This window comes from Erithacus rubecula (assembly GCF_903797595.1).
Source record: "Erithacus rubecula genome assembly, chromosome: 6".
NCBI lineage: Eukaryota > Metazoa > Chordata > Aves > Passeriformes > Muscicapidae > Erithacus > Erithacus rubecula.
In genome coordinates, this window is record NC_136688.1 from 24,401,344 (window position 1) to 24,424,984 (window position 23,641).

The 23,641-nt window shown below is 39.1% G+C and overlaps 2 protein-coding genes across 6 annotated transcripts; one reads left to right on the forward strand and one right to left on the reverse strand.

Annotated features, from left to right (window-relative positions):
• Window positions 1–5,152: 5,152 nt before the first annotated feature.
• OIP5 (Opa interacting protein 5) lies at window positions 5,153–10,638 on the reverse strand. 4 transcript variants are annotated; one of them, XR_013774553.1, is made up of 5 exons: window positions 10,179–10,638; window positions 9,991–10,094; window positions 8,940–9,062; window positions 8,354–8,435; window positions 5,153–7,063 (listed from the first exon to the last, which is right to left on the reverse strand). XR_013774553.1 is itself a non-coding variant. In XM_079307995.1 (5 exons), exons 1-5 carry the CDS (start codon window positions 10,495–10,497, stop codon window positions 6,911–6,913), a joined length of 744 nt encoding a protein of 247 aa, XP_079164121.1. In that variant the 5' UTR covers window positions 10,498–10,632; the 3' UTR covers window positions 5,153–6,910. The 4 variants fall into 4 exon arrangements, 3 of the variants coding, with proteins under 3 accessions (XP_079164121.1, XP_079164120.1, XP_079164122.1); XM_079307995.1 differs by having other exon boundaries at window positions 10,028–10,094; window positions 10,179–10,632; XM_079307994.1 differs by having other exon boundaries at window positions 10,028–10,499.
• Window positions 10,639–10,699: 61 nt separating this feature from the next.
• On the forward strand, window positions 10,700–23,071 carry NUSAP1 (nucleolar and spindle associated protein 1). 2 transcript variants are annotated; one of them, XM_079307990.1, is made up of 12 exons: window positions 10,781–10,935; window positions 12,004–12,069; window positions 13,119–13,310; window positions 14,349–14,523; window positions 16,119–16,208; window positions 16,936–17,036; window positions 17,770–17,827; window positions 18,023–18,209; window positions 19,665–19,837; window positions 20,787–20,897; window positions 21,418–21,529; window positions 22,010–23,071. In XM_079307990.1, exons 1-12 carry the CDS (start codon window positions 10,843–10,845, stop codon window positions 22,095–22,097), a joined length of 1,446 nt encoding a protein of 481 aa, XP_079164116.1. In that variant the 5' UTR covers window positions 10,781–10,842; the 3' UTR covers window positions 22,098–23,071. The 2 variants fall into 2 exon arrangements, with proteins under 2 accessions (XP_079164117.1, XP_079164116.1); XM_079307991.1 differs by lacking the exon at window positions 17,770–17,827 and having other exon boundaries at window positions 10,700–10,935; window positions 18,025–18,209.
• The last annotated feature ends 570 nt before the right edge of the window (window positions 23,072–23,641 follow it).

Consider the following 23,641-nt stretch of genomic DNA (forward strand, 5'->3'; position numbering starts at 1 on the left):
AGTATGTAGGGGGAAGAATCCCTGATGCAAACAAAGCCATAAGATGATTTAATAAGAAAATAGAACTTTAGTAGCAATAACTGTTTTGCATGTGATAGTAAATAACTTGCATTAGCAAGACTGTACAGTAGAGTAAGTGGGTAATAACCAAATAAGTTTGTGGCGCTCTGTGCTGCAGGGAGTTGTGTGAAGAGTCTTCCTGAGAAGAAGGGCAAATTCTTCTTACGTTCCTCTCATTGGAGGGAATTTGGAACTTGAATACTAAGTTAAGGAACTTGATATATATACTAAAAAAAGAAAAAATTAGCTTTGCCACATGTCTGAAGCACCGCCAGTGCTGGGGGAAGGGCAGACAGTTCTCTTTGAAAGGATAGCTGAAGTTTCCCTGTAATTTTTTTCTTTTTTTGTAGTCTAGCACTTGCTGTATTTCTCTGAGAAACTAAGCTTTTCCAAATACTGTACTGTGAAGAGAACCTGATTCTAAAATTAGAAACTTATATGGTGGGAAGTACTTTTTGTTTTCTTTGTTTATAAAGACTAATCTGAGATAGTCTTTAAATATAAAAAAAATAAAAACATTAGTGAGCACTTGACACTCAAAATATTTCTACATGCCAAGCACAACTGTAGAACTCTAAAGATGTTACAGCAGAAAATAATTTCAGCTTTGCTAAATACTGTTTCAGACCATAATTGATTGCAGTTGATGACTGAAGTTTTGGAGAGAAAAAGTACTGTGAAGCCTCTGGTAACACAGAGTTATTGATCTACACCTGTAGATCTGCATCCAGCAAATTACTTACTATCAAAGGGATGCATAAAAGAGCCACAGGAGTTCTAAACTGTTCCTCATTGACACTTTTCAGTGTAGATACCTTGTCTGTAGACACACTATGGCCCAACAGATAGTAATGTATTCTGAACAATTTACTTGATCAGAGGTTTAGATCAATCTGGCTGCATTTCTTCTGAAAAGCTGAAATAATTTAGACTGTGACTTCCAGCTTAATGGAAGCTTCTTGTGTTTTTAAAGCATGGGGGTGAAGCATTTTGGCTCTTCATAAATTGATAATGGAACTGTGACTGCTGTGAGCATTTTTACAGTATAACAGGATAAGCATGAGAATGTCTGAATTGGCTAATATGTAATATGCTTATGAAAAGCTAATTGATCTGAAAGACTGTAATCAGCTTGAATTCCAGCTGTTGAATTTTTGATAAAATTGGAAGCTGGCCATAGGGGACCTTCATTTGATTCCTCTCTGATTGTATTAGAGAAATGAGGAATTTACTGTGGTCTATGGTCAGCAAGTACATTTACATAATAATGAAATTATAGTGAAAACAAAGTCACGTTCATTCTTCAGAAGTATGAACCTTGTGGCTGAACAGAATTCTTCAAGGGTATATCCACTCAGAAAAGGGAGGAGGAAATAAAAACTTTTGTAAGCCAGGCAAGCTGCTACATATACTTCCCAGTTCGGGCTTTTAATAGTGACCTGAATTCTGTAGGCTGTTGGACTAGGAATTACTGTTCAGAGCAACAAAAGGGATTCCTTTGCCTTTTAGCTCTTGTACTATGGCATGGCTTTTTCTTCAAAGTCCTTGAATTAACAGCTTCTACACCTAAGTGGAAGCATCAGGTACTACCACACTTGGATGTGGTATATCCAAGGTATAATGACCAGTATGGACATTTCCTCCTTTAGCAGTACTAAACCCAGATGATACAAATATATTCTGTTTGTATACACAGTAGTGCTGCTGCAGAAGGTCTAGACTCATTTGGTACCTTCTGAAACTGAGGGTAATTGTCAAATTTAGGAGAAAAAGTCTTGTGAAGACTTCTTGATAGTGAGAAGAAATTGTAGTGAGCTTGAGGATACTGACAGGAGGATTACATTGTCAAGAGCTGGCAGTCTGGGTTTTTTTTGGGGCAGGAAAGAAGAAAAACATTGAAGATAGAACAATTTTTGATGTATAACAAATCTTAGAAATTATTGCTTCTTGCATCCTTAGGAAACTGACTGGTCTTCCTCCAAAACTAATTACCCTGCTTGCTGGTCAGGCACAGAGCTGCAGAATGGCAGTTCAAGTTAGATTCCACTGGATTCTTTCACAGTGTTTTGCCCCTGTAGCACTTTGACTGGCACAAAAAAGCCAACAGTTGAACCAGGGTGTCTTGTTCAACTGTGCAGAACACTAACCATGGATTCTGATGTCTGTTTCTTTTCAGTCTCTATACTTCCTCCTGCGTTTTAGAGAAAGTGTCAGTGTTCATGATGTCAGCAGAGCATGTTTCTGTCTCTGAGCCTGTGTACTAGGTTATAATGCAGACAAAGTCCCACGACTTTACCCCATCTAAAGTTAAAGAGAGAAGGTAACTTTCTGTTCAGTGTGTCCTGTGTAAATCCTGTCTGCTCCTCTCCACTTCCCCTCCAAATGAGTGTGTTTGCAGGTCAAATAAAAGGCAGGTAGTTCGTAATGCCTTAGGCATAAGAACTGCATGGAGAAACTGAAGGAAAGTGGCACAGGCCCACAAACCAAATCTTAGAGCTAGTATTCTAATTATGCATGATTCAAAATGTCTAGTGTAATGTAGTTATTACCAGTTAATTGAGATATGCATTTATACATAATGAAGCAATAGGAATTAATATACCAATAGCTTGAACTTCCTGCTTTGATTCTCAAATTTTGGGTTTTTTTAGAGAATGTGCTGCCTCTGTAGAGAAGGGGGCAGAATGTATAGATAGGGACAGAAGCATGGCACCAAAACTGTAAATCAGGAACCAGGATCAGCAGAACTCGCCTTGATAACCTCTTGTCTGGTTCATATCACTGTCCTGAGCATGTAGAAAGCAGGGCATGAACTAAGCATGTTTAGAGGCGAGATGAGGTTTCTCACCTGCTGCAGCTGTAGCAAGGAAAAGGGTGCAGAGTTTCTTACAGTGCAGGGGGACTGACTGGTGGGAAAGAAAAAAACCAAACCCACAAAAAAAATCACCCCAAAACCCAAGCCAACAAACAATAACAAACCACAGACTCAAACTGAGTGTAGTATTTGCCAGACTGTAGGTAATAAGCTTGAGTGTGGTGAGAGAAATTATTTGGAGAAGACTGAAATTAAAAAGCACAGTACATATTTTTCAGGTGTTGAATAGCTTTTTAATAGACAGTATTTTCAGGTAACTCTAGCCACATAGGCAGCTGTACTGAAGCATAGTGGTACCAGCCAGCAATAATGGCATCCGCAGGAATGAACCTGAAAATACTGATAATCTTGTATATTTTTTAAGTTCTTTAAAGAGATTTTTAAAAACAGAAAATGAGATTTGATCACTGGAGGTCTTTATCTTCTGCAACAGAGGTTGCAATTGCCTTTTTTTCTTTATTTCACTTATTAAATAAAAGGGAATTTGGATGCCATCTTTCTGTAAACTGTTAGTGTGTTCTCTGTAATTCAAGTCTCTTAGTGGATAATGCAGTCAGTTTCTGCTGGCAGTTCAAAAATAAGAGAATATGTGGCATAGCCTACATCACTAATACTTTTCCAAGTTTAGACCTGTAATTAAATATGTAGAATACTGGCTTGTTATTGCAGAATTCCATACTTAATTTTGTGGGCTTAACTTGTGCAGAACATTTCTCCATGTACAGAGGCTCAGTCCTCTCCCTTAAGTAAAAAGAAGTGTCTTGGAGAAAGAAAAGGTGTGTCAAGTTAACTCCTGTTTGTACTTCATAGCCAACCATTCATAAAGCACTATGTTTTGGGTTTAGAATGGGAATTGTGGTTTTACCCATTAATGCTCTTTTTAGATATGTAAGGATTGCCAAATGAAGATAGGGATATTGTAAGAGAAGAGAGCTATTCCATGGTATCACAAGTTAGACTGAATAAAAGTCTTTGAGCCAACTTCATCAAGAAACAAGAAAATTTCTAAGACAAATTTAGCCCAGTGGTTAACCATGGTCATTTTTAATTCTTTAGAACACTATGCATGGTTTTGAAGTCTGTTAAATATTTTTTGTAATGAGTAAGCCATTGTATCCTTTGTATTTCCCTTCAGTATAACTTGGGGAATAAGCTACTTCAGGATGTCAGTGAATTTATTTTCCTTTTGAAAAATATAACAGCAAAGGAGAAGTATTAGGTATAAATTCCTACAAATAACCTTAGTACTTAATAGGCTAAAGAATACTTTACTGAACATCTAGTAGCATTCTTGCATGAATTAGTGGAGGAAATTATTGGTGTGACTACGAACTGTGTACTCCCATTGCACATGTTTTACATGGTAACAGTGAAAGAATGTCTCCCTGCAAATTCTGATTTTCTCCAAAAGGCAGCTTGCTTTTATATCTATGCATCTTTGAGGATTTCAAGATAATATTTTATTCTTTTGACACTGTAAAGAGGAACTGTTTAAAAATGAACCTGGAAACTCTGCACCTGTATACAAATTTTTTTAGCAATAAAGCAGCACAGGCTGAGAATGCACTAAAACTGGATGTGTCATCTGTTCAGAAGACAAATTAACCAAATTACTGTACATTCCACTCCACTTCTGAGGTGTACTTGCTGTAGCTTTGTCAAAACTTAACAACTTGAGATGAATTCATATATGCTGGATATCTGCTTTGGGATCAGCTCTCCCAGCAGACTTCAGGCATAAGAGCTTTTGACTTAGACAGCAGCTAAACAAAAATTGTTAATCCACTCATTCTAAGATGCTTAATTTAACTGGTAAGGTAAGAGCTTCATGGGCTGTTTTAGAGGGTAGCAGAAACCTTCTGTTTCTTGTATTGATTGCCTAAGAATAACAGTGCCCCTCAGAAAACTGTTTTATGTATGTATTACTTATTGTTGTGATGACTACACCTACGAAAAATTTCTTCTGTGGTTGGCAGAGGTCCTCCCAGTTTCAAAGATTACAGAATTGCAATTTAAAAATGTACTAGCTATTTTTCAGCACATACTTGCTATTTGAATTCATGCTTAGTAATATAATTTGAGGAACCATTACTTTGATGCTTCATAACAAATGAGGACCGAAGCAAGATGAAGTGATGCTTTTCTTTCTGCAGAATCAATCAAAGGAAAAGAAGTAGGTCTAGGAGACACATAATATTGGCAATGATTGGCACAATATGAATTTCTGAATTTCAGCTTTTATTTAACAAGTTACTTCTTCACAACTTTAATACAAAAATGTAACTGACAGCTTTCTTTTTCTTTTAGGGATCAACACTAATGAAGCAAAACAATTTAGCATTGTTCACAGTATAGATATAAAATAGCAATAATTAGTCTCAATGCAGAAACTGGAATGAAAGGGCAAAATCAAACAGTCCCATTTTCAATCACATTTCTTAGAACTCATCAACAACACAAGCACTAAGGAAGTACTTCAGTGGTGGTATCAGAATTTGTGAGAGTCCCTCCTCTCCTTGCAGAATGTCTGTTGATACTCTGTGATTTTGCTTACCACAAGGAACTAAGATGATACAGAACTCCCAAACAGAAAGTGGCACAGTGAGCATTAGTACTAGCCTAAGCACCAGCTGCCCACCTAAAACAAACCTCTGAGGTGCCTTACCGTGAATTTTGTCCCCTGTGCTCCAAGACCATTATAAGTTATTTTAGAAATGACAAAAAACACAGAACTGGCAGCAGCAGCAAGAGTGAGGTGTGCAACCTGCTGGTCATGTATATGGAAGGAGAAGGCAATTTGAATCACTGGAATTAAGCTGATCAAATTAATAGAATCCTCTCTAGAGTACTACAGACAACTACTAAACTTCCATAAAGTAACTTCCTTTAGAGAAAAACATTAGGCCTTTAGGCAGCAAAAGACAGAGGAAAAGGGTCCTTAGTCTTCCAAAAACAAGAATTAGGGATATTCTGTCCCAGTAACAAAGGGTAAGTAGTGCTTTCTTTTCTGTAAAATTTTTTTCTAAACGTTTGGAAATAAGCAGAACCAATTTTCAACAGAGAGAAATGCCAATAAGCCATGAGAGGTGTTTTTAATGAAACATTTTAACTGGCCAGTTGAAGGCAAGAGGCAAATCATAACTGCAGGAAAGCAGTGCTTCCAGAAGACTGTTCCTTGGTTTCATAGCTGACATTCCAGAAAGAAATGCTCAAATCTGTTCAAGGCAGTTGCTCACAGCCTTAGCTGGCAGAATTTGACTCGGTCCTGTTCCTGGGGCTGCCCTTCAGCAGACATGGCAGGCATGTGGGTTGCCCTTCACCTGAAATCCAAAACCTTGTGTTCTGCCTCCACAGTGCCATCCAGACTCATGCACTAGGAACACTGCAGCATCTGTGACGTGCTTATCTGCTGCTTTGGCAGGCAACACACACAAGCAAACATCAGAACTATTCAGGAGTTCATTTAGCAGTGGCTCACACATCACATGTAGCTAATGAGCCACTTGACCAAAAACTAGCTGCCATTAAAACCAAGGCTGCCATTAATACTGTGTCTGTATTAAAAGGTAGGAAAAGAGCTTTAGGTCTCTAAGAATTCAATTTGTAATTCAATTTGTAATGGTGGCTCTTGAATATCATCACCTTGTTAAGTAGGTTTTGCATAGCTCCAGAAACCTGACTTAAGTATTTACAAGGCTGGTTTTTCCCCTGAAGTCATGAAAAAAACCAAACCCACAGTTATGCAGCCTCAGACAGTGACGTCCTGCAGGGGTGAGCTATTCAGTCTTCCAAACATAACTTCAGTATGTCAGATTTTCAGGTTTCCCCTGAAGGGATGCACTTCATCATCAGTTCTTTCCACACACAGATAAAGTGACAGATAACACTCAAACCTGGTCTGGTATATTACTTCTTCATAATGACCAAACTCAGCAGAGATGCAGAAACAATTCCAGCAGTTCTTGAAAACAGGTATTAGTTATTAACTCTTGTGTATGCTGATAGTAGGTCATCTGGATCTGCTAGAGAGTTTTGCCATTCTGTTACATAATTATTTTGTTCCTGTTTCTCCAGCTTCTTTATCACTAATTCTATGCGACTATTGAAGGCCACAAGTTTTTCTTTCATCTAGAAAGAGAAATTAAGAGTGTTAAAATTAGCAAAACCAGTCCTAACACCAGATCTTTGAATGACCTGCACCCCACTTTAAGTGGCTAAAGAGCAGCTCACTTTCAAGATGAGAAAATACAGAGGGCTTGATCTCTATACTGCATGTTTAGTACTGACAAAACCAGCACCCTGATCAGAGTTTTGCACTGCAAACTGCACTACTACAAACTGGAGAGGGGTGAATGTGTGCCAGTATCAGCCCTTCCAGGAACATAATAGAAATAACTATTTAAGGAGATGGAGTTGCTGGTTTTACTATGATGAATCTGATCTTGCCTGGTTAACTCAAGTTCTCACGTAGCCAGGGACCTTCTTTGATAATATGTGGGCAAACTGTTTCATCATTAGCTTAGGAATGCATGTGGACATTGTCTCAAAAAGCAAAGGCCAGATGCTTGAGCTTGTTCTAGTCAACAAGAAAACTCTCTAAAGGCACATAATTTGTTTTTGCAATGAAGTGCTGCCGTGTTTTTACTTCAATCACATATTTTTACTTCGAATTCAGAAGTTTTACCTGGATAGGATTTTTGCATCAGCCTCACTTGGCCTGTAAAAACACTCTGATCACAGAAACTGAAAGATGATTCAGAACAGGACCAAACTTATGAAATGTCCAAGGCCCATTACAAGAGAAACTAAAATCTAAACTCAAACCCAAAGTAAGGAACAAATAAACATAAATACTGGGTATGCTGGCTGTCCCCTACACACAATAATTTTATTTGAGCTAAGGCACAGGCTATTAACTGACATATCAACTAGCTAGGTTACAGATAAGAACATCCAATTTGAACAGCAAAACAGGAGGGAGGTCCTAGTGTTGCCTCTGAAACCACAAATACTGCCGTACTGTTTTGCTCTCTTTTACACAGACATAAAAATACAACTCTTTAAAAATCCCTTTCAGATAAAAAATAATTATATTTTTAAATTCTTCAACAATGGCCACACAAGTCGTAATCATTAGGCCAAGTCTGTATAAATGATTTTTGAGGGTTTTTGTCTTTGCAAGGTATAGAGATAAAAGGATAACAAACTTTTGCCAAAATTTAGCTAGAACTGGGTATGTTCTGCAGTTTAGGGGTCTTAGAAAATGTTCCATGTCTCCTGCATTGAGTCAGTCACTGTCACATAAGGCAGCATTTTCTCAATCTTGGGCATTTAAAAACCCCACATTTGTATCAATGTTTTTGAATTAATGACCAAATTTATCAGCAATTTAAAAGTATTTCCCATTAAAAATCTTACTTTCTGGATGTGTTCCGTTGAGGTTACAGGTGGAAAATTCACCATAGAAGCTTCTATAATCCCGTGGGTTTTTAAGAGGTAACTGGAAAACAAAAGGGCAAAGGGAAAAAAACACAACGAAAACAGTTAAAAAACCTACAGTTGCATTATTTAGACAGATGATTTAAGATTATTTTAAAGCAGATAGAAGGTTGTTGCCAAAAGTAGTAATTATGAAAATATTCAAAACATAACAATGGTTTTACTTTGGAATCAAGATCCTCTCATCATCAGCTATAAATTATTTACAGCTTCTATAGTCAAGTCCTCAACCTATCACAGAATTAGCCAAATGAATCTGGATCTGAAGAGATTTCAGTATTGCACACAAGTAAATCTGAAGCCTTATATTACACGAGGACACTCAACGGGTACAAGGCAAATCAGAGGGATTCACATCAACACAATTTAGACATCAAGGATATTAAAATCCCACACCAATATGCTTAGACAAAAGCCAAACCACTTTTTTTTAGGTGTAGGCTACCTATACAGTAACTTACACTTACCTTACCTACCATGGACCCTGAGGATACAGGGTACTCACCAGATGATGTTCTCCTTGAAGAAACAGAAGGAGTCTCTGAGATAGGCCAGGTCACTGCCAGAAGAATAAAGACTGAAGCCCACAGCCAAACCACACGACCGACAGGATAATAAATAATAAGCACTAAAAGGAGAAAGGGAAAAGTGTTCTTAAATAGAAGCTTTTGAAACCACAGATGCTGCATATTTGTGCAGATCTTCCATTCTACTGGGGCAAAATGCAAGGCATAATAATGCCTCCTCCTCAAAAAAATAATATGTGCAAAACCAACATGATCGCAAGAAATTCAGCATGTTGAAAAAGAAAGTAATCTCCCTAATAAGTGAAGTTGCTATTAAGGAAGAAAACGCACATCTTATTATAACAGAGTGGTTTAGACTATTCTACTCAACCGTGATTTAAGTAATAAAACTGCATGTGTCAGGTGAGAAGTCTTTCTAATAAAACAGATTATTGCTCATAAAGACAGAGGAACAAGGGAAAAAGTCAAAAAAATAGTATGTAAAAGTCCCCAGTCCTTAAGGCATTGTAAGTATAAAGTACCACTTATAATATGCAAAACAGCCTTTAAACATAATTTAAACAAGCCACTGGTACTGTAAGCCCCCAGGTGACATTTTACATTCTTCCCATTAGACTGAGTCTTGCTAACTGCAGGTTCATTAATAGGGCAGCACAAGTTTTTAATTTCCACTATTAAGAAAAACCAACCAATCTACCAAAAGCGACCCCTCCCCCAAAAACCAAACCAACCAAAAACCCACCAAAACCCACCGATACAAAACCCAGATATGTTTTAAGTTTAGGGAAGAAAGGGACCTACAAGCTAAGCTGTCTCCTCCTGCATTGCTCGAATGTTTCTCTCCACCCACAGAGGTCAGAGCAACAAAACTTTTGATTTCAAGTGAAAACTGCATCCCTACAAAAAGTTTCTCTATCCTAAGTGCGGAACAGGCACAGAAGTCACTCGGGAGTTTGCCGAGCCCTCAGAACCTCCCGGCTTTGCCGGAGCCCGGCTTTGCCCGCACGATTTACAGCGGCGAACACGCCCGGCAGGCCCGATGCCGGGAAATTTGGGAGCTACGCACCATCCCAGGAGGGCTCCCTCGAGGCCGAACAGCAGCGAGTCCTCCCTGGTCACATCGCTGGTGACTTCTGGGGAGAAAGACAGAGAGACGCGCTGCAACCGAGAGCGCCCGGAGCGAGCCCAGCCCGGCCGCGGCCGCCCGAGGCACTGACTGAAGCAGATGAGGACGCTGAGCCCCGGCGGCTCCTGCCCGCACAGCTGCAGCGAGTCGCCCAGCACCGTCCAGCAGCTGCGGCAGCAGAACACGGCGCACTCCTCCGGCAGCGGACCCTGCCGCCGCGGCGGCGACGCCGACACCGCGGCCGGCGGCGACGGGGAAGACGGTGGCGATGGCGGCGACGGCGGAGGCGGCGGGGGCGCCGGCGGCGAGACCCAGGCAGCAGCGGTGGGGGCGGGCGCCCGCTCCAGCACGATTGTCCCCATGGGCTGCGGGTCCTGGAACAGCCGCTGCAGCTGCCGCCGCAGCGCCATCTCCTCCCGCCGAGCGCTCGGCCCGCCCCTCGAGCCTCGCCATTGGAGCGCCGTTCGCCTCTCTGCGTTATCATTGGACAGCGGGCGCGTCAATCCTCGTCGCAGGATTGGGCAGAGGGCCGCGCCGCGCACACCTTTCTCCTGCCGAGAGCGCCTCACGGCGCTTGAAAATAAGCACGCGCGGCAGGCTGCAGCGCCATTGGCGGCTCCCGCGCCGCGCCCTCTCGGGCCCCGCCCCTCCCTGTCCCAGCCAATGGGCAGGCGCGGCGGGCCGGTTTGAACGGCGGGGGCGCCTCGGGCTGTGTCGGTTGGCGCGCGGCGGGCGGGCCGGTCGCAGCTGCTGTCATGGCGCTCGCTTCGCTGCAGCCTCTGGAAGCGCTGAAATACGCCGAGCTCCAGCGCATCGCCAAGGCCGCCGGGCTGAGGGCCAACCTTCGGGTGAGGCGGGGCGGCTGCGAGGCAGCGCTGTCCACCGGTTTCTGGGGTACCCCCGTGCCCGGCCGTGAACCGAGGGAAGGCGGCCTGGGCCTCCCGGGGCGCTCCCTCCCGGGTCTGCAGCGGCGGTGGCGGCGCACGGGGCGCGCCGGGGCTGCGCCGCCGTCCGGGATGCGGGCACGCACTCGGGATGGGGGAGAGCGGCGCTCCGGTGTCCCCGGGCACCGAGGCGGGCAGCTGCCCCCTCCTCTCTGTCCCCCGCGCTGTTTGCCCCCAGTGGGGGTAGTTGTGGCTGTTCGTTTGGCTTGGGTTTGTTTTTTTTACGGCCGGGAGTGGGAGGAGCAGTGCCAGCAGAGTGCCCTGAGGGAGGAGAGGCGCGTCGGGCGGTCGCGGGTAAGGGCGAGCAGTCCAAGGGCTGTGCCTGGAGCTGCAGATCCGTGTGTGACACGGCCCGGCGCTGCCAGCACTGCCAAAAGTCACACAAAGTCTTAAAATAAAAAAAAATATACGGCTTGAGTGGGCAAGGCAGCTCCCTGTCCTCAGAGCACTGAAGGTTGTTCTGGGAATGCTCGTTTAGGGGTGTTTTGGTTGCTCTTATGCTGACCTTTCCACTTCGGTGTTTAAGAGTCTTTCATTGCCTGAATCAGCCATGCTGTGTTTTCATTGTTAATTTATTACTCTTGTATGTATGCGAGGGATGAAAATAATGCTTTGCGTGTAGCATGGGCAAGACAGAAGCAATTGCATAAATTTGATACGATTTTAATTGAAGGTCAGCTGCACTGCGAGGCTTAAAGCTGTCTCATTCCTTGAACAATTAACCTCCTGGAAAATAGCTCAGGGGAAACCTAGTCAGGGAAATTTTGCCTTTGTGCCTCTATGGAGAATATGCCACATATTAATCTGTGACCTTGGGCACTTTGACTGACTCTAGGTATGCCTTCTTCTGTTGGATTCGGGAAATGTTCTGCTTCTTTGTTGGATTGGTTTATAGGGCGTGGGTTGGGCTTATGCAGTCCTTCGATGACTTAATGGATGTTTGGTTCATGTGTTGCTTTAATTCCTCTTCAGGCAGACAAATTGTTGGAATCATTGAAGCAACACTTTGAAGGGACGAAAGAAGAAAGTGAAAATATGGTAACAGATAATAAATAAGCTGTAGCTTTTAAGAAATGTAAACCTTAATTTGTAACCCACAGATGGGGCATGTGCTCAAGAGTGTTTTTAACCACATGGTAGCTGTAATAGAAATATCATTTTCTTTTTAGTGCCCTCAGTTTAAAGCACTTATGTACTGATAGAAATAGATATGCTAATGTTAGTTTTGAAGTGGCCTCTGAGTGAAAGCTGACTTCCTTCCAGCTGCCAAAATTAACTGTGTATTTTCAGCATCAGTACAAAACTATTCTTTCTGAACAATAACATTTAATTTTCACTGAACAAATCTTAATTCTTGCTTGTTTGGCTCCAGACACTATTCAGTATCAAATATAAAAATATTTTATTCATTTTACATGCCTAAATGAAGGGGACTACATACTAAATGGAAAATGTTTTGTATCTACTACAATTTACTTCCACTGTAAGGCAAAAAGTACAGTTGTGCTACTTCCTTTGTTTGCGTCTTAGTGTTTTGTTTTCTTCTTTTTAAAGTTTTCTGTAAGCTGAATTATTCTGTTGAGTGTGACAATGTTTTTGAAGATTTTCATTAAAAGTAATTTGTTATTTATTTTTTCTAAAATACATCTCCCTTTAAGTGCACCCCTTAAAAATCTTTAGAGGTTTTAGGAACTGGTGTAAACCTTGTCAGCTTTTGTAAAATTTTCACAAGCAGGAAATGAGCCCTGTTTCTATTGGTGAAGAGTATTCCACAAATGTGGGAGGGTCATGGCATTATGTAAGTTAGATTTCAAATATAAAATATTAGGCTTTTATAATCTTATAAAAATGAAATATGGTAAACCAATCAGAGGAATTGTATTTGAAGTATCCATACAATGAACTTTGACACTTAAGGGAATCTAGATAGTCCCAGTTTATTGATTATTGTGCTGCTACATGGCATGCTACTGTTTTATCCTCTATGTAAAATACTTTTTTTAATAATAAAATTGAAACTGTTCCTGGATTATTTAATTTATATTTGTGTCAGATATCTTTCAGTTACAGTATTTTTTTTGCTACAGGGTCCTGTTAAGAATGCATCTGCTTCCATTAAATTGGATGAACTGAGCAATCAGGAGGAAATTATGTCTGATTCATTGTATTTTATTACAAAAAGACGTGGTAAAGATAAGAAAATAATCAGAAAAAAGAGGAACTCCCATGAGGAAACTAATGGCAGTGAAGAAAACCCAGTGCTTTCTGAGATGAAACAGGTGATCTGCACTGCATGCTTTTGTGTGCTGTCCTCCCTTCCTCTGAGCATAATTTAAGCACACTTGATTTCTTTTCAATCAACACTTTAGTTTATATATGTGTGTTTGTGTGTCTATAGACATGTACAAAAATCCATATGCAAGCATTCTGGTGTTGGTCTCCTGTATTTTGTAGCACTGACTTTTGTCTATTTATGTGCTGTCCCATAATAAACAGACATTACTTGCTAGTCATCACTTCAAGAAAATAAATTCCTCTAAGAAATACACAATTCCAAACACTTTATCTGAGTGTAAGACTGCTTTCACTAGTTCATTATAGTATTCTGAATCTTAGGCTAATTTCAGAATTTATTTAAAATAAGGCTGTTGTTGCTTCTTTGATACAGAAAAAAATATGCACAATTGCCTAAGTCTCTTTTTTTTTTTTTTTTTTTAATTTTTAAAACTTTTTTATTGTGAGGGTTGTGTGACTGCGGGAGAGAAAGTTTCAAGGTGAAATGGAGGTAGAATTTTTTTTGTTTTTTTGGTTACAAGGAATAGGTAAACTAAGAACTGTCTGAAAGACTTTTAGTGAGGTAGAGGAGAGAGATGATAAAATGAGGAGTGTTAGTCTTTTAGAGAATTGTACAGTATACAAAAATCCAACAATAAAAAGTAACATCTCCAGTGAATTTATTCTTACCTTCAAATAAGTAACTTTTATATATAAAGGCAATTTTATACTAAAATGTGAGAGCTGCAGAGGTAAAGCTTTCTATTATATCTAAGTTTGTGAAGTAACAGGGTAAGTATTTCACAGGTTAATTTCACTTGGACTTTGGAAAATCTCTTGCTCAATTTCCCAAAAAAAGCAGACACATATATGAGGTTAGAGCACAGTGCTTTAGGCTTTATCCAATCTGATATTGAAAACCCCTGAGGATGAAGGCTGTGCACCTCTGGGCAATCTGTTCCACTGACTCACTGCTCTCAGAACAGCCTTTCTTTATATCCAGTTGGAGCAAACTGGTTCAACAAAGTATGTTTAAATTGCAGGTGCATTCTGAAATGAAAGAAAATGATGTGCCTCAGGATGAGATCAAAAAGGGACAGAAGGTATTACAAAACAAAAACCAAATAACTGAAGAGAGAGCTATTGAGAATCCAGGGATAGGTACTGGACAGAAGAAACAAGCAGAGAAGACTTCTACTGAAGGCAGGGGAGAACATTGTAAGTAGTAAATTGGATAAAAGTAACTTCAATTTATGCTGCCTTGAAAACACAATAAAATTATCTTTTGGTTATTCTAAGATTATGACACATCTGGTGATCAGTACATTGTTTTGGGGATACCAGAAGAAAATTGGTCTGGTTTGAGTTTTTGTTACTTGTTTAACATACTGTAACACAGATCCACAAATTCTGCAGGGTAGGAATTTTGCTGGCTTTGACTTCAGAACTCTTAATGAAGGAGTTCTCAGAGATCTGAGTGTTTTTACACTTCCAAAAGGATCAGTGTCTTTTGGAATACCCTTGAGGTGTTATTTGCCATCTAAGAGATGGCAAGAATGGGAGGACATGCTTCATTTATCTTTTTCTACAGGCAAACAGTTTTAACTTTCTAGGAGTAAAATTAGCAGAAAAGAATATAGAATCCTTTATCATTTGTTTGAACTAAGGTATCTGAATGTATTCCACTGGATCACTTTTTCATCAGGTGGCTTTTTTAGCCCTTCAAACATGATGCCACAGAAACTGTGAATTAAATAATTTATCCCCCACTGCTTTGTGTATGCAGCTGAAGAGTTGGGTTTGTCTACCCAATCTGATAATTCTTGATATTGGGGGTCTGTCCAGCAAGATACATACCTGCATTTGCTGTTAGGCTCAGTGTATGTAGTCTGTAAGTTTACTGTAGAGATCCTTCTTGCTCCATAGAATTTACAAGGACTATCTTAGGGGAGACCACTAATAATTTTGAACTAACTCAAAAATGTGGGGTTTTCTATGAAGGTTGCTTTTAAAAACAAAAGCAATAGAGTATGTGAAGGATGCTTGGGTTGAGGCAGCACTCATCCTGACAGTTTGTACAGTGCTCATCTCTTCCTACAGCTGTAGTAACAAGTGTCTGCATTTAATATTGACAAATTGATTTCTCAACAATTATTTTTAACTGCATGCCATTATTTGTTTCCAATAAGGACCTCTTTCAATATATTGAGGTAATCTAAATTTACTTTTGAGGGGGATGTGAATCACCAAAAATGCAAATATTTGCTGTTGATATGCAAATGTTTAACTTAATGTAAAAATCTTTACCTGATTTACTTTTTGAGAAAATAAATCACTAAAATGTGAGCATGAGCTTATTACTATACCTGACAGCAGAGATGACAAATAACTTGGACCCTGCATGTAAATAAGGCAGTGGCAGACAAGTTGGCAAAAAGCTATTTCTTCTTTAGTATCAACATTTAAACACTGATCCAAGGCCTGTGAATTTAGTTTTTGTTTACCACAAGTACAGTTCTCGGGTAAACTTTCCCTGAAAAATCTTTACTATCCTAAGACACTAACCCAATGTGACTTTAGGATTCATGCTGGCCTTGTGGTTTCATATATTATTACTGATAAACCAATTAAAATACTTTTCAGAGACTTAAAACATATATATTCCATCTGGTTTTATTTCTCAAAACCTGCACTCACTTTGAGGAGATAAAGTGTGTTTTGAAACAAACTTGGAACAATATTTAAAACTTCTGTGATTACTTTAAATAATCTTCCAGGAGTTGTAATGATTTTGTCTAATCTTACTGTATCAGGTAATGCTCATCCTGCAGGAGGAAAGATCCCTTTGCAGTCAGGTCGTGCATCTAGGTCTGCAAAAATGGGAATGACAGCTACTACACCAAGTAAGAACACCTACCATCTTTAGAAACAGATATTTTCACTCTGTATAAAGAGAGACTTGACTTAATTTTTACAACTCAAATATCTGTTTCTGCTTAAATAATAGTCTCTTTAAAAAGCAAGCAAACAAAACAAAATTCCCAAATGTTACATTTCAATTACTTATTCCAGCTTGTAAATTCATAGTAATAAATGACTGGCATGTATGTTACAAAACTGGTTTATTAGTGACTTTTCAATACAATACTTGCATTGATGATTTTTGAAGAATAGGAGCACAAACATGCTGTTACTCCTGCTTGTTTAGTTTTCACTTTATAAATACTATGGTTGTGCTGTAGTAGTATACATTAGTATATGTTCAGTATATACTATACTATGCATTAGCTCATGTTCATCAATTCTTAAAATGTGTTAAATCATCTCAAATGTAGAAGAGATGTTATCTTTAAGTGCAGATTTTGGGGGTTGGGTTAGATGATCTTTAAAGGACCCTTCCAACCCAAACCATGATTCTATAATTCTCCAGATTACCAGGTAAATGAGCCATGCAGCTGCTGAAATAGATTCTTTTGGTCCTATTGGTCAGCTGTGTCTACAGCCTTGAATTAAAGGGATATGTTGACTTCTTTGAGGCCTTAAAAATAGGTGTCACAACATTCTCCTATCAAGTACTAAACTTCCTTAGAACATATCAGATTTGTGAATTTTATCTTTGGAACTTCTTAGACTTTAAGAAGTTGCACGAGGCTCAGTTCAAGAAAATGGAATCTATTGCTGACTACGTGGAGAGGAAAAAAAAGCTGAATGAAAATTGCAGTGCAGTCAAGGTAAGAGAACACAGGAAGATACTCACTGGTGGTATATTCATTTATTTCCAGGCCCTTTCTGTAAAAGTCCTGCCAGGTCTCTTTAGATCAGCAAGTAGCTGGTCATGTGAACACGCAGTGGAACATTATAACCAATGACTTTTAACTGTAGTACACATAACTAGTTATATATAGTTATTTTGTATACAACTTGTAGGACTACATGAGTTTTTACCTGTTAACAGTGTACAGCAGTAGAAACCAACAACTGTCTTGTTGTTTATGAGTAAAAATAATTTTTGCAATTACTGTTGTGAAAGATCTCCTGAAAATTTTGTTTACAACTGTTTGAATTGCTGCAAAAATTAACCAAGGGGATAGGCTATTTTTCAAAGTGCAGGAATTAAAATTTCTCTTTTGTGTCTGACCTATCACCCCATGGCTGCACATGATTCTCCTTAAAAATACATGCAGTGTGTGCTGTCCTCAGTTCTTGTATTTCACCCTCACATGGGTGAAAACTGCTGACAGGGCCTCTCACAAAGTGCAGTAGAGCCTAAAAAAACATGACAGTAATGTATCAGTGGATGTATGAATGAATGTTAGTGGCCATACAATTGTTCAGGTCAGTTACTCTAGCACTGACAGGTCCATATCTAACAGTAACAATGAATGAAACTTCTGAACACTGCATTTGTTTTTTTGATCACATATATTGTATTAATGTATACTTCAGACAAATTACTATTTGCAGGTGGTGACCAGAAAATCAAATACCTTAAGAGCATCAGAAAAAGACACTCCACATTCTAAGATATGTGTTGTCAGGTCAATTTAATAATAATAAAAATACTTACATTTAAAATATACTTTTAAAGACGAAAAAAAAAAGGGAGAAGACTGAAGAGGCCATGTGCTTCTAATTCACTGTGTATTTTCCCTTCCTCTTTGCTGCTTTGTAGATGAATTTTCAGTAGAGTCTGGTAACTCAGAATTTGCTTTTCCCTAGAAACAATCCAGTGGCAAAAGATTTTTATTCAGCCCAAATCCAGAAAGAGGCAGATTCTCCAACATTGCCACTCCTAACCTCCGGCGCTCACCACGCAATTCTCTGAACACTGCTAATCGGAGTATTTTATCCCAGAAATCTTCATTTCATCCTTCTGTACTTTCAACATCAAAAATGAATGTCAGGTAAAAAGAACAAACCAAAGCTACCAGCAAGCCATTTGATATGATACACATGAAATAATCAACACTGACTGTGATCTTGCTACGTTATTTCTCTTCCAAACATGAACTATGCAAGATTAATTCTGATTACTAACTTTCAGCCTGGCTTTGTGGGTGGTTTAAACCTCACTGTTCTGTTACTGTCTTCATTCTTCATTTTTGTCTGTTAGAACAATCCATCTCAGATCCTGGCTTTAATTTTGCTAAAGACAACCAATGTAAAATCAAACAAATTATTTTTCTTCTGCTACTGTGTTAGGTTTTCTATTTTGCTAGGCAACCTAATTGTTTTTGTTTATCTGAATTAATTTATCTGTAATTTTTTTTAAATTCAGAACTCTTCAGTATTCTTGCAAATTTTTTTTGGTACTTTCTTCGTTTTGTCCTCTACTTCCCCTCCCCTTCAGTGTCACAGCAGGGGTCCTCTCATGATTGACTATAAGCAGACCATTTTTAGGAGATGGGAAGCAAGCTGGCACCAGGAGTCGTGAGGAATTGCTAAATGAATGGACTCGTACTCAGTGCTATTTATTATACCTTGTCTCATTTCCTTTTAGAATGTCATGTGTATGTCATCATTCCTCCACAGTAATCTAATTCTCTATTATTGTTAATACTTTTTGAATCTGTTATATCATGGGTTTTTTTTTTTTTTTTTTGCTTCTTAATAATTTCCCTAAAGTCTTGATTAAGAAACATTTTGAAAGAAAGAAAGGACATCCCCTGTTATTATATTGATAAATATCCTTTTGCTTGGACTTCTAGTGAAAGCCTTTATTTTTACTGTTTCTTTGTTGATTTCTAACTATTATATAAATTTTTATTTTAATCAATTTCTTAAACTTTCCACAGAGACTTAAGTTGTGATTAGACATTCTCCCTTTACTAACAATACACGGTTGTTTGCAGACCTTGGTTGTGCTACTTTCTCTGATGACCTTCACTTTTCAACTTTTGCATGCCAAGATCATGGCTCTGGAGCTTTTTTTGTCCCTGACTAAAGTGTGTGTGGGATTGTTTTTAAGTCAGAACTTCTCATATTGGTGTCTGATAATGTATAATTGTGACTCCAGAATGCAAGTCTTCTGCTGTTCAAAGGTCAAAATCATATCTGTTGGTGAATAAATCCACTAGCTTATTGCATCCAAATATATTTGCTTTTCAAAACAACAGGAAGGTCAGCTCTTTGTAGTTTCTAATATTAGTTACTGCTATTGACACTGGCTTGAAACTCAGTAATGTTATACCAGCAAGGTATTTTAGTACAGTTTTTGTATGAACTGTTAACATCTTTCACACAGTAAGTCTTTCTGCCTGTAATAAAAATAGAATGCGGAACCTTCTACATTCTGGCACATTACTTCACATTCCTTGTAGGTGACTAAATTTGTCTTCATATTTCTTAAAACCTTTCAGGTTCTCAGAAGCCACAAAAGATAACGAGCACAAACGCTCCCTTACCAAGACTCCATCTAGAATGTCTCCATACACAGAGATCTGCACACCTGACACTCAAAAGAGCTGCAAACTGAGAAGTCAAAAGAACAGTAAGGGAAATGCAAGAAATAATGATCTGACTGCACCAAAGGGTAAAGTGGATGGTGACTATTTGGCTCTTTCAGATTTTGTCTTAATGAATTACTATACAAATTTTTAACAACCAAATGTCATGTAGACCCAGGTTTTAATTTAATTCTCTAATTTATGACTGGTTCTCCAGAAACTGCAGAATCAGTGGTTTGTTTCCTTTGTTTTCAAGTGGTTTGACTGAAATGTTTAGATGCCATGACTGAAACACATGATACCTAGCTACCTACAGAAAAGAGGAGAGAAAATCTTCTAGACCTTAAGGACTACCATGCAAAAGATTCATATAGCAGATATAGGGACACTGTCTGCAGAGAGGAATTCCTGAGACCTTTTCAGAGGTCTCATTCTCCTTGTAGGGTTAGCATGTATCAGGCTTCTAGCTGTGCTTTAGGACAACCAGTTACTGGCCTCAGCACCCTGATCAACTCAGGAACTAAAATTAAGAAAAATCCAAAGTCTTCTGATTGCTAACCATCTCTGCAGCAGCACAGCTCTGCTATCCAGTCACTGACACCCTCGACATCACAGGGTATTTGCACAGGTCAAGAACCCAGAGCTTCCTGATTTGCTGTATAATACTGATGTTTTTAAGGGGCAAGCAAAGTTCCATGCTGATCTGAAGCTGGCCTGTTCCAAAAGAATGCTTCTTTAACATGAAAAAAACACTTCGTTCCAAAGAAGCATAGAAGAAACACAATCTGCCTTGAAGGACTAGAAAAACACATGGAACTGTATGTGCTCTTTGACAGTATAATCACAGCTAAAGGGCCAGTACTCTACAATTCCTGCCCTCCCTATTTCAAGAGAGCTGTGTTTGTGCAATTCTATCTCTAGGGGTAGCAGCAGGGGCATTTAATGGCTCTTTGGTCTTGATAATTGTAGTGTGGTCTTCCTGTGTACATTGATGCTCTTGCTACTCTAATTATGAAATCTTGATGCTTTTCATAGTTCTTACCCCCTTCAAATTTGGAGCTCAATCTGCAGAACCCACGAGTGGAAAGAAGCCATTTGATCTCAAAGCAAGTCTCTCTCGGCCCCTTCGGTATCAGCCACACAAAGGTACCATGACTCTGCAGTGTGTGGTGCTCACACCCCTCACACTCAGCTGCTCCTACAGGGCTGCTTTGATACAAACAGTGAGAGCAAAGTTTACAGTCTTTTCCTTTCTCTCTGGGTTCCCATGCAGTCTGATGTTAAATTTCTTCATAACATATGCTTTAAGAGCCTCCCTATGATGAGGGTTTTATGACCAAAAGCCCATAAATACAAGAATATATATCCTTGTATTCCACTGAATAGATATATGTACAGTAAATAGGAAATATTCCTTAGACAATCTCAAAGAAAGAAGCTGAACTTTGCACGGTGAGTGCTACTTCTAAGTACAGTCACCTGTTACTCCTTACAGACCTACTTGTAGGGAATGGGCTGGTGAAATTGATCATACAGCTTAAAGAAGCATTTCATCTTCAAGACAACCAGCAAGAAACAGGCTAGCTAGGATAAAGTCATTATAATAAGTTAAGCACACAATTACTAAGCTATTAAACTAGTCTCTCTTTTTGCCCCAAAATTGTAGGACGACTAAAACCATGGGGAGAATTTAAGGAAAATGCTGTTCTCAGTAGGTCTGGTGGCAGCAGTATCTGCTCACGTAAGAAAGATTACAAACAGCCACATCTCCAGACAAGGTTAGTACACCACTCATCTTTTTATATATACTGTTATTCAAAATAATATGATGATTCATTCTCCTCAGGATTTAAATATAGTTTAGGAAAGAACACTTTTGTATTAAAGCCATTCTTCTTTCCAATGACTGTTCAATTTCAGGAAAGCTAACAAAAGGCTGCCCTGAATTTGTTAGACTTCTTTTCCATGAATAGTATTGATTCCAGAGTTTGGAGATTTACCTTCATCTTGGAAGAAGTTGTCAATATTAACATGGTGCTACCTAGAGTGCTAGACCTGCATGTCTGAGCAGAAGTATTTGCCTGTATTTTTGGGTTTGGTTCATGACAGTGCTGTTATCTCTGCCTATGGCAGAGGCAGCACATTGATTCAACTCGTGTTAGACTGTGGTCAGCTTCAGATTCCTTTGGTTGCTTGTGTCTCTATCTTCAATGAAACTTGACAAAGTCTCTCTTTCTTTTTTTTTTTTTTCCCTCCAGGGAAGACAGGCGCGAGTCACTTGGGCAGGACAGAAAGAAGAAAAGGACTTGTGCTCTTGGAAAACGTAGAGGCCTACCTGCATGTTAGAACAAATAAGACATGTCTAAGGCATCACTGTAAATACTGCTCCTGTCCTGTAAAGGCTTGTGCTGTCTGTGTATGGTTCAGGTTGCTTTTAGCTAGTGGAATTTAGAGAGCAATTAATGAGACCTTGCAATGTGCTCTGAGCATAATGTTTCTGTGATCAGCTTCTCCACTGAGACGAGACTTCTAAACTTTCAGGGGCTTAGAACTCTCTTGTTGCTTCGTAATGTTTTCATTTAACTTTCTTGACTAAAAGATGTTAAAGAAGAAAATGTAAGTAAAAAAAGGATGCTCAAGAAGCCTCCTTATAACTTGGGACAGGGGTGCATCAGAATGCACCTGTTGTGTGCTAGAATGCAGGCTTTAAATAGCAAGTTTCAAAATGCTTCCACAGTGTTCAAAATGACAAGAGTTGGAAGTACCTGCTTGTCCTATTCTCCAGATCAATCCTTATATTCTGTTAAAGCAATTATTCAGCATTACTATTTCATAACCATGCAATTAGAAGGGAATTTCAAGGAGAAGAAAAAATATGCAAGCTCTCTGGCAAACTCTAATGCGTAACATAATTGTAAACTACCTTTTTGAAAAAACTCACAACTGAATTTACAAATTACCAACTGAATGCTCTAAACAGTTAAAGTTTTGTTCCTTTTTATGGTAAACAGATGTTAAAATTTTCTTGCTTTTCATCTCTAAGATGCTTAAAAGAGGTTATAATTGTGTGGAGGTACATTCAATACCTTGGTTTTAAAAGCAGTTGTTATTTTTACATTTAAAAAACATAGAAAAGTTGTCTGGATTTGTTAGGGACAGAAGTAGAAAGGTAATCTAGCAGCTGTATTCTCAGCTGTTGAGCAAGTAAATGTTTCAGTGAATTTAGTGTCCCATCAGATATATGTTGCAATGTCAAGAAAAAGCAATTTTTTTTTATACATTTAATGGGGGAAATAAATATTTTGTATATGTCCTGTTTATCACTGGCCTCTATTATTTAGTATACTATATATATACAACTGGTTCCTTACTGTGGCACTGTTTTTTTTTTCACGTTTGTATTTACTGATGTTTTCCTGTGCCAAGTTTTCCTCACCAACTCACCTGCCTCCCACTCCATGAAAGATGTTTGCTTTGGTATCTTTAGAAACAACAACCCTCATCCTCCTTCTACAATTAAGCTGTTGAACTCTGTGCAAAAGAAAAATTATGATAGATCCTGCTTCAGCTTGCTTCATTGTATTCTCTTCCACATAAAATACAGGTACATTTAATATTTCTAAAGTATACCTAAACAAGGTCACTGTGGAAGTCAGTGCTTTGATTACTTACCTTTATGACAGCTGAAACACAAAGCAAATGCTGAGTAGTTATCTTGAATTACTGAAAAAGGAAGGTATTGAGGTTCTGTGCCACCAGTTGAGGCTGTGAACTCAGCTGAGTTAGGTGAACTGCCCACAGCAGAAGTGGGATCTGCTCTGCCCTGTAATGGTGCTAAGTAAGCCAAGCTGTGCCTCAGAGAATAGAGAGAGCTGGGGCTTTTCTCCCAC

Coding starts and splice junctions, on each gene's coding strand:
- OIP5 (XM_079307994.1), bottom strand. CDS start 10,497: ATGGCGCTGCGGCGGCAGCTGCAGCGGCTGTTCCAGGACCCGCAGCCC. Junction 8,436..8,939: donor TTCAAGGAGAACATCATCTG/GTGAGTACCCTG, acceptor TTTGTTTTCCAG/TTACCTCTTAAAAACCCACG. Junction 7,064..8,353: donor CAACGGAACACATCCAGAAA/GTAAGATTTTTA, acceptor TTCTCTTTCTAG/ATGAAAGAAAAACTTGTGGC.
- NUSAP1 (XM_079307990.1), top strand. CDS start 10,843: ATGGCGCTCGCTTCGCTGCAGCCTCTGGAAGCGCTGAAATACGCCGAG. Junction 13,311..14,348: donor TGCTTTCTGAGATGAAACAG/GTGATCTGCACT, acceptor TTTAAATTGCAG/GTGCATTCTGAAATGAAAGA. Junction 20,898..21,417: donor TCGGTATCAGCCACACAAAG/GTACCATGACTC, acceptor CCAAAATTGTAG/GACGACTAAAACCATGGGGA.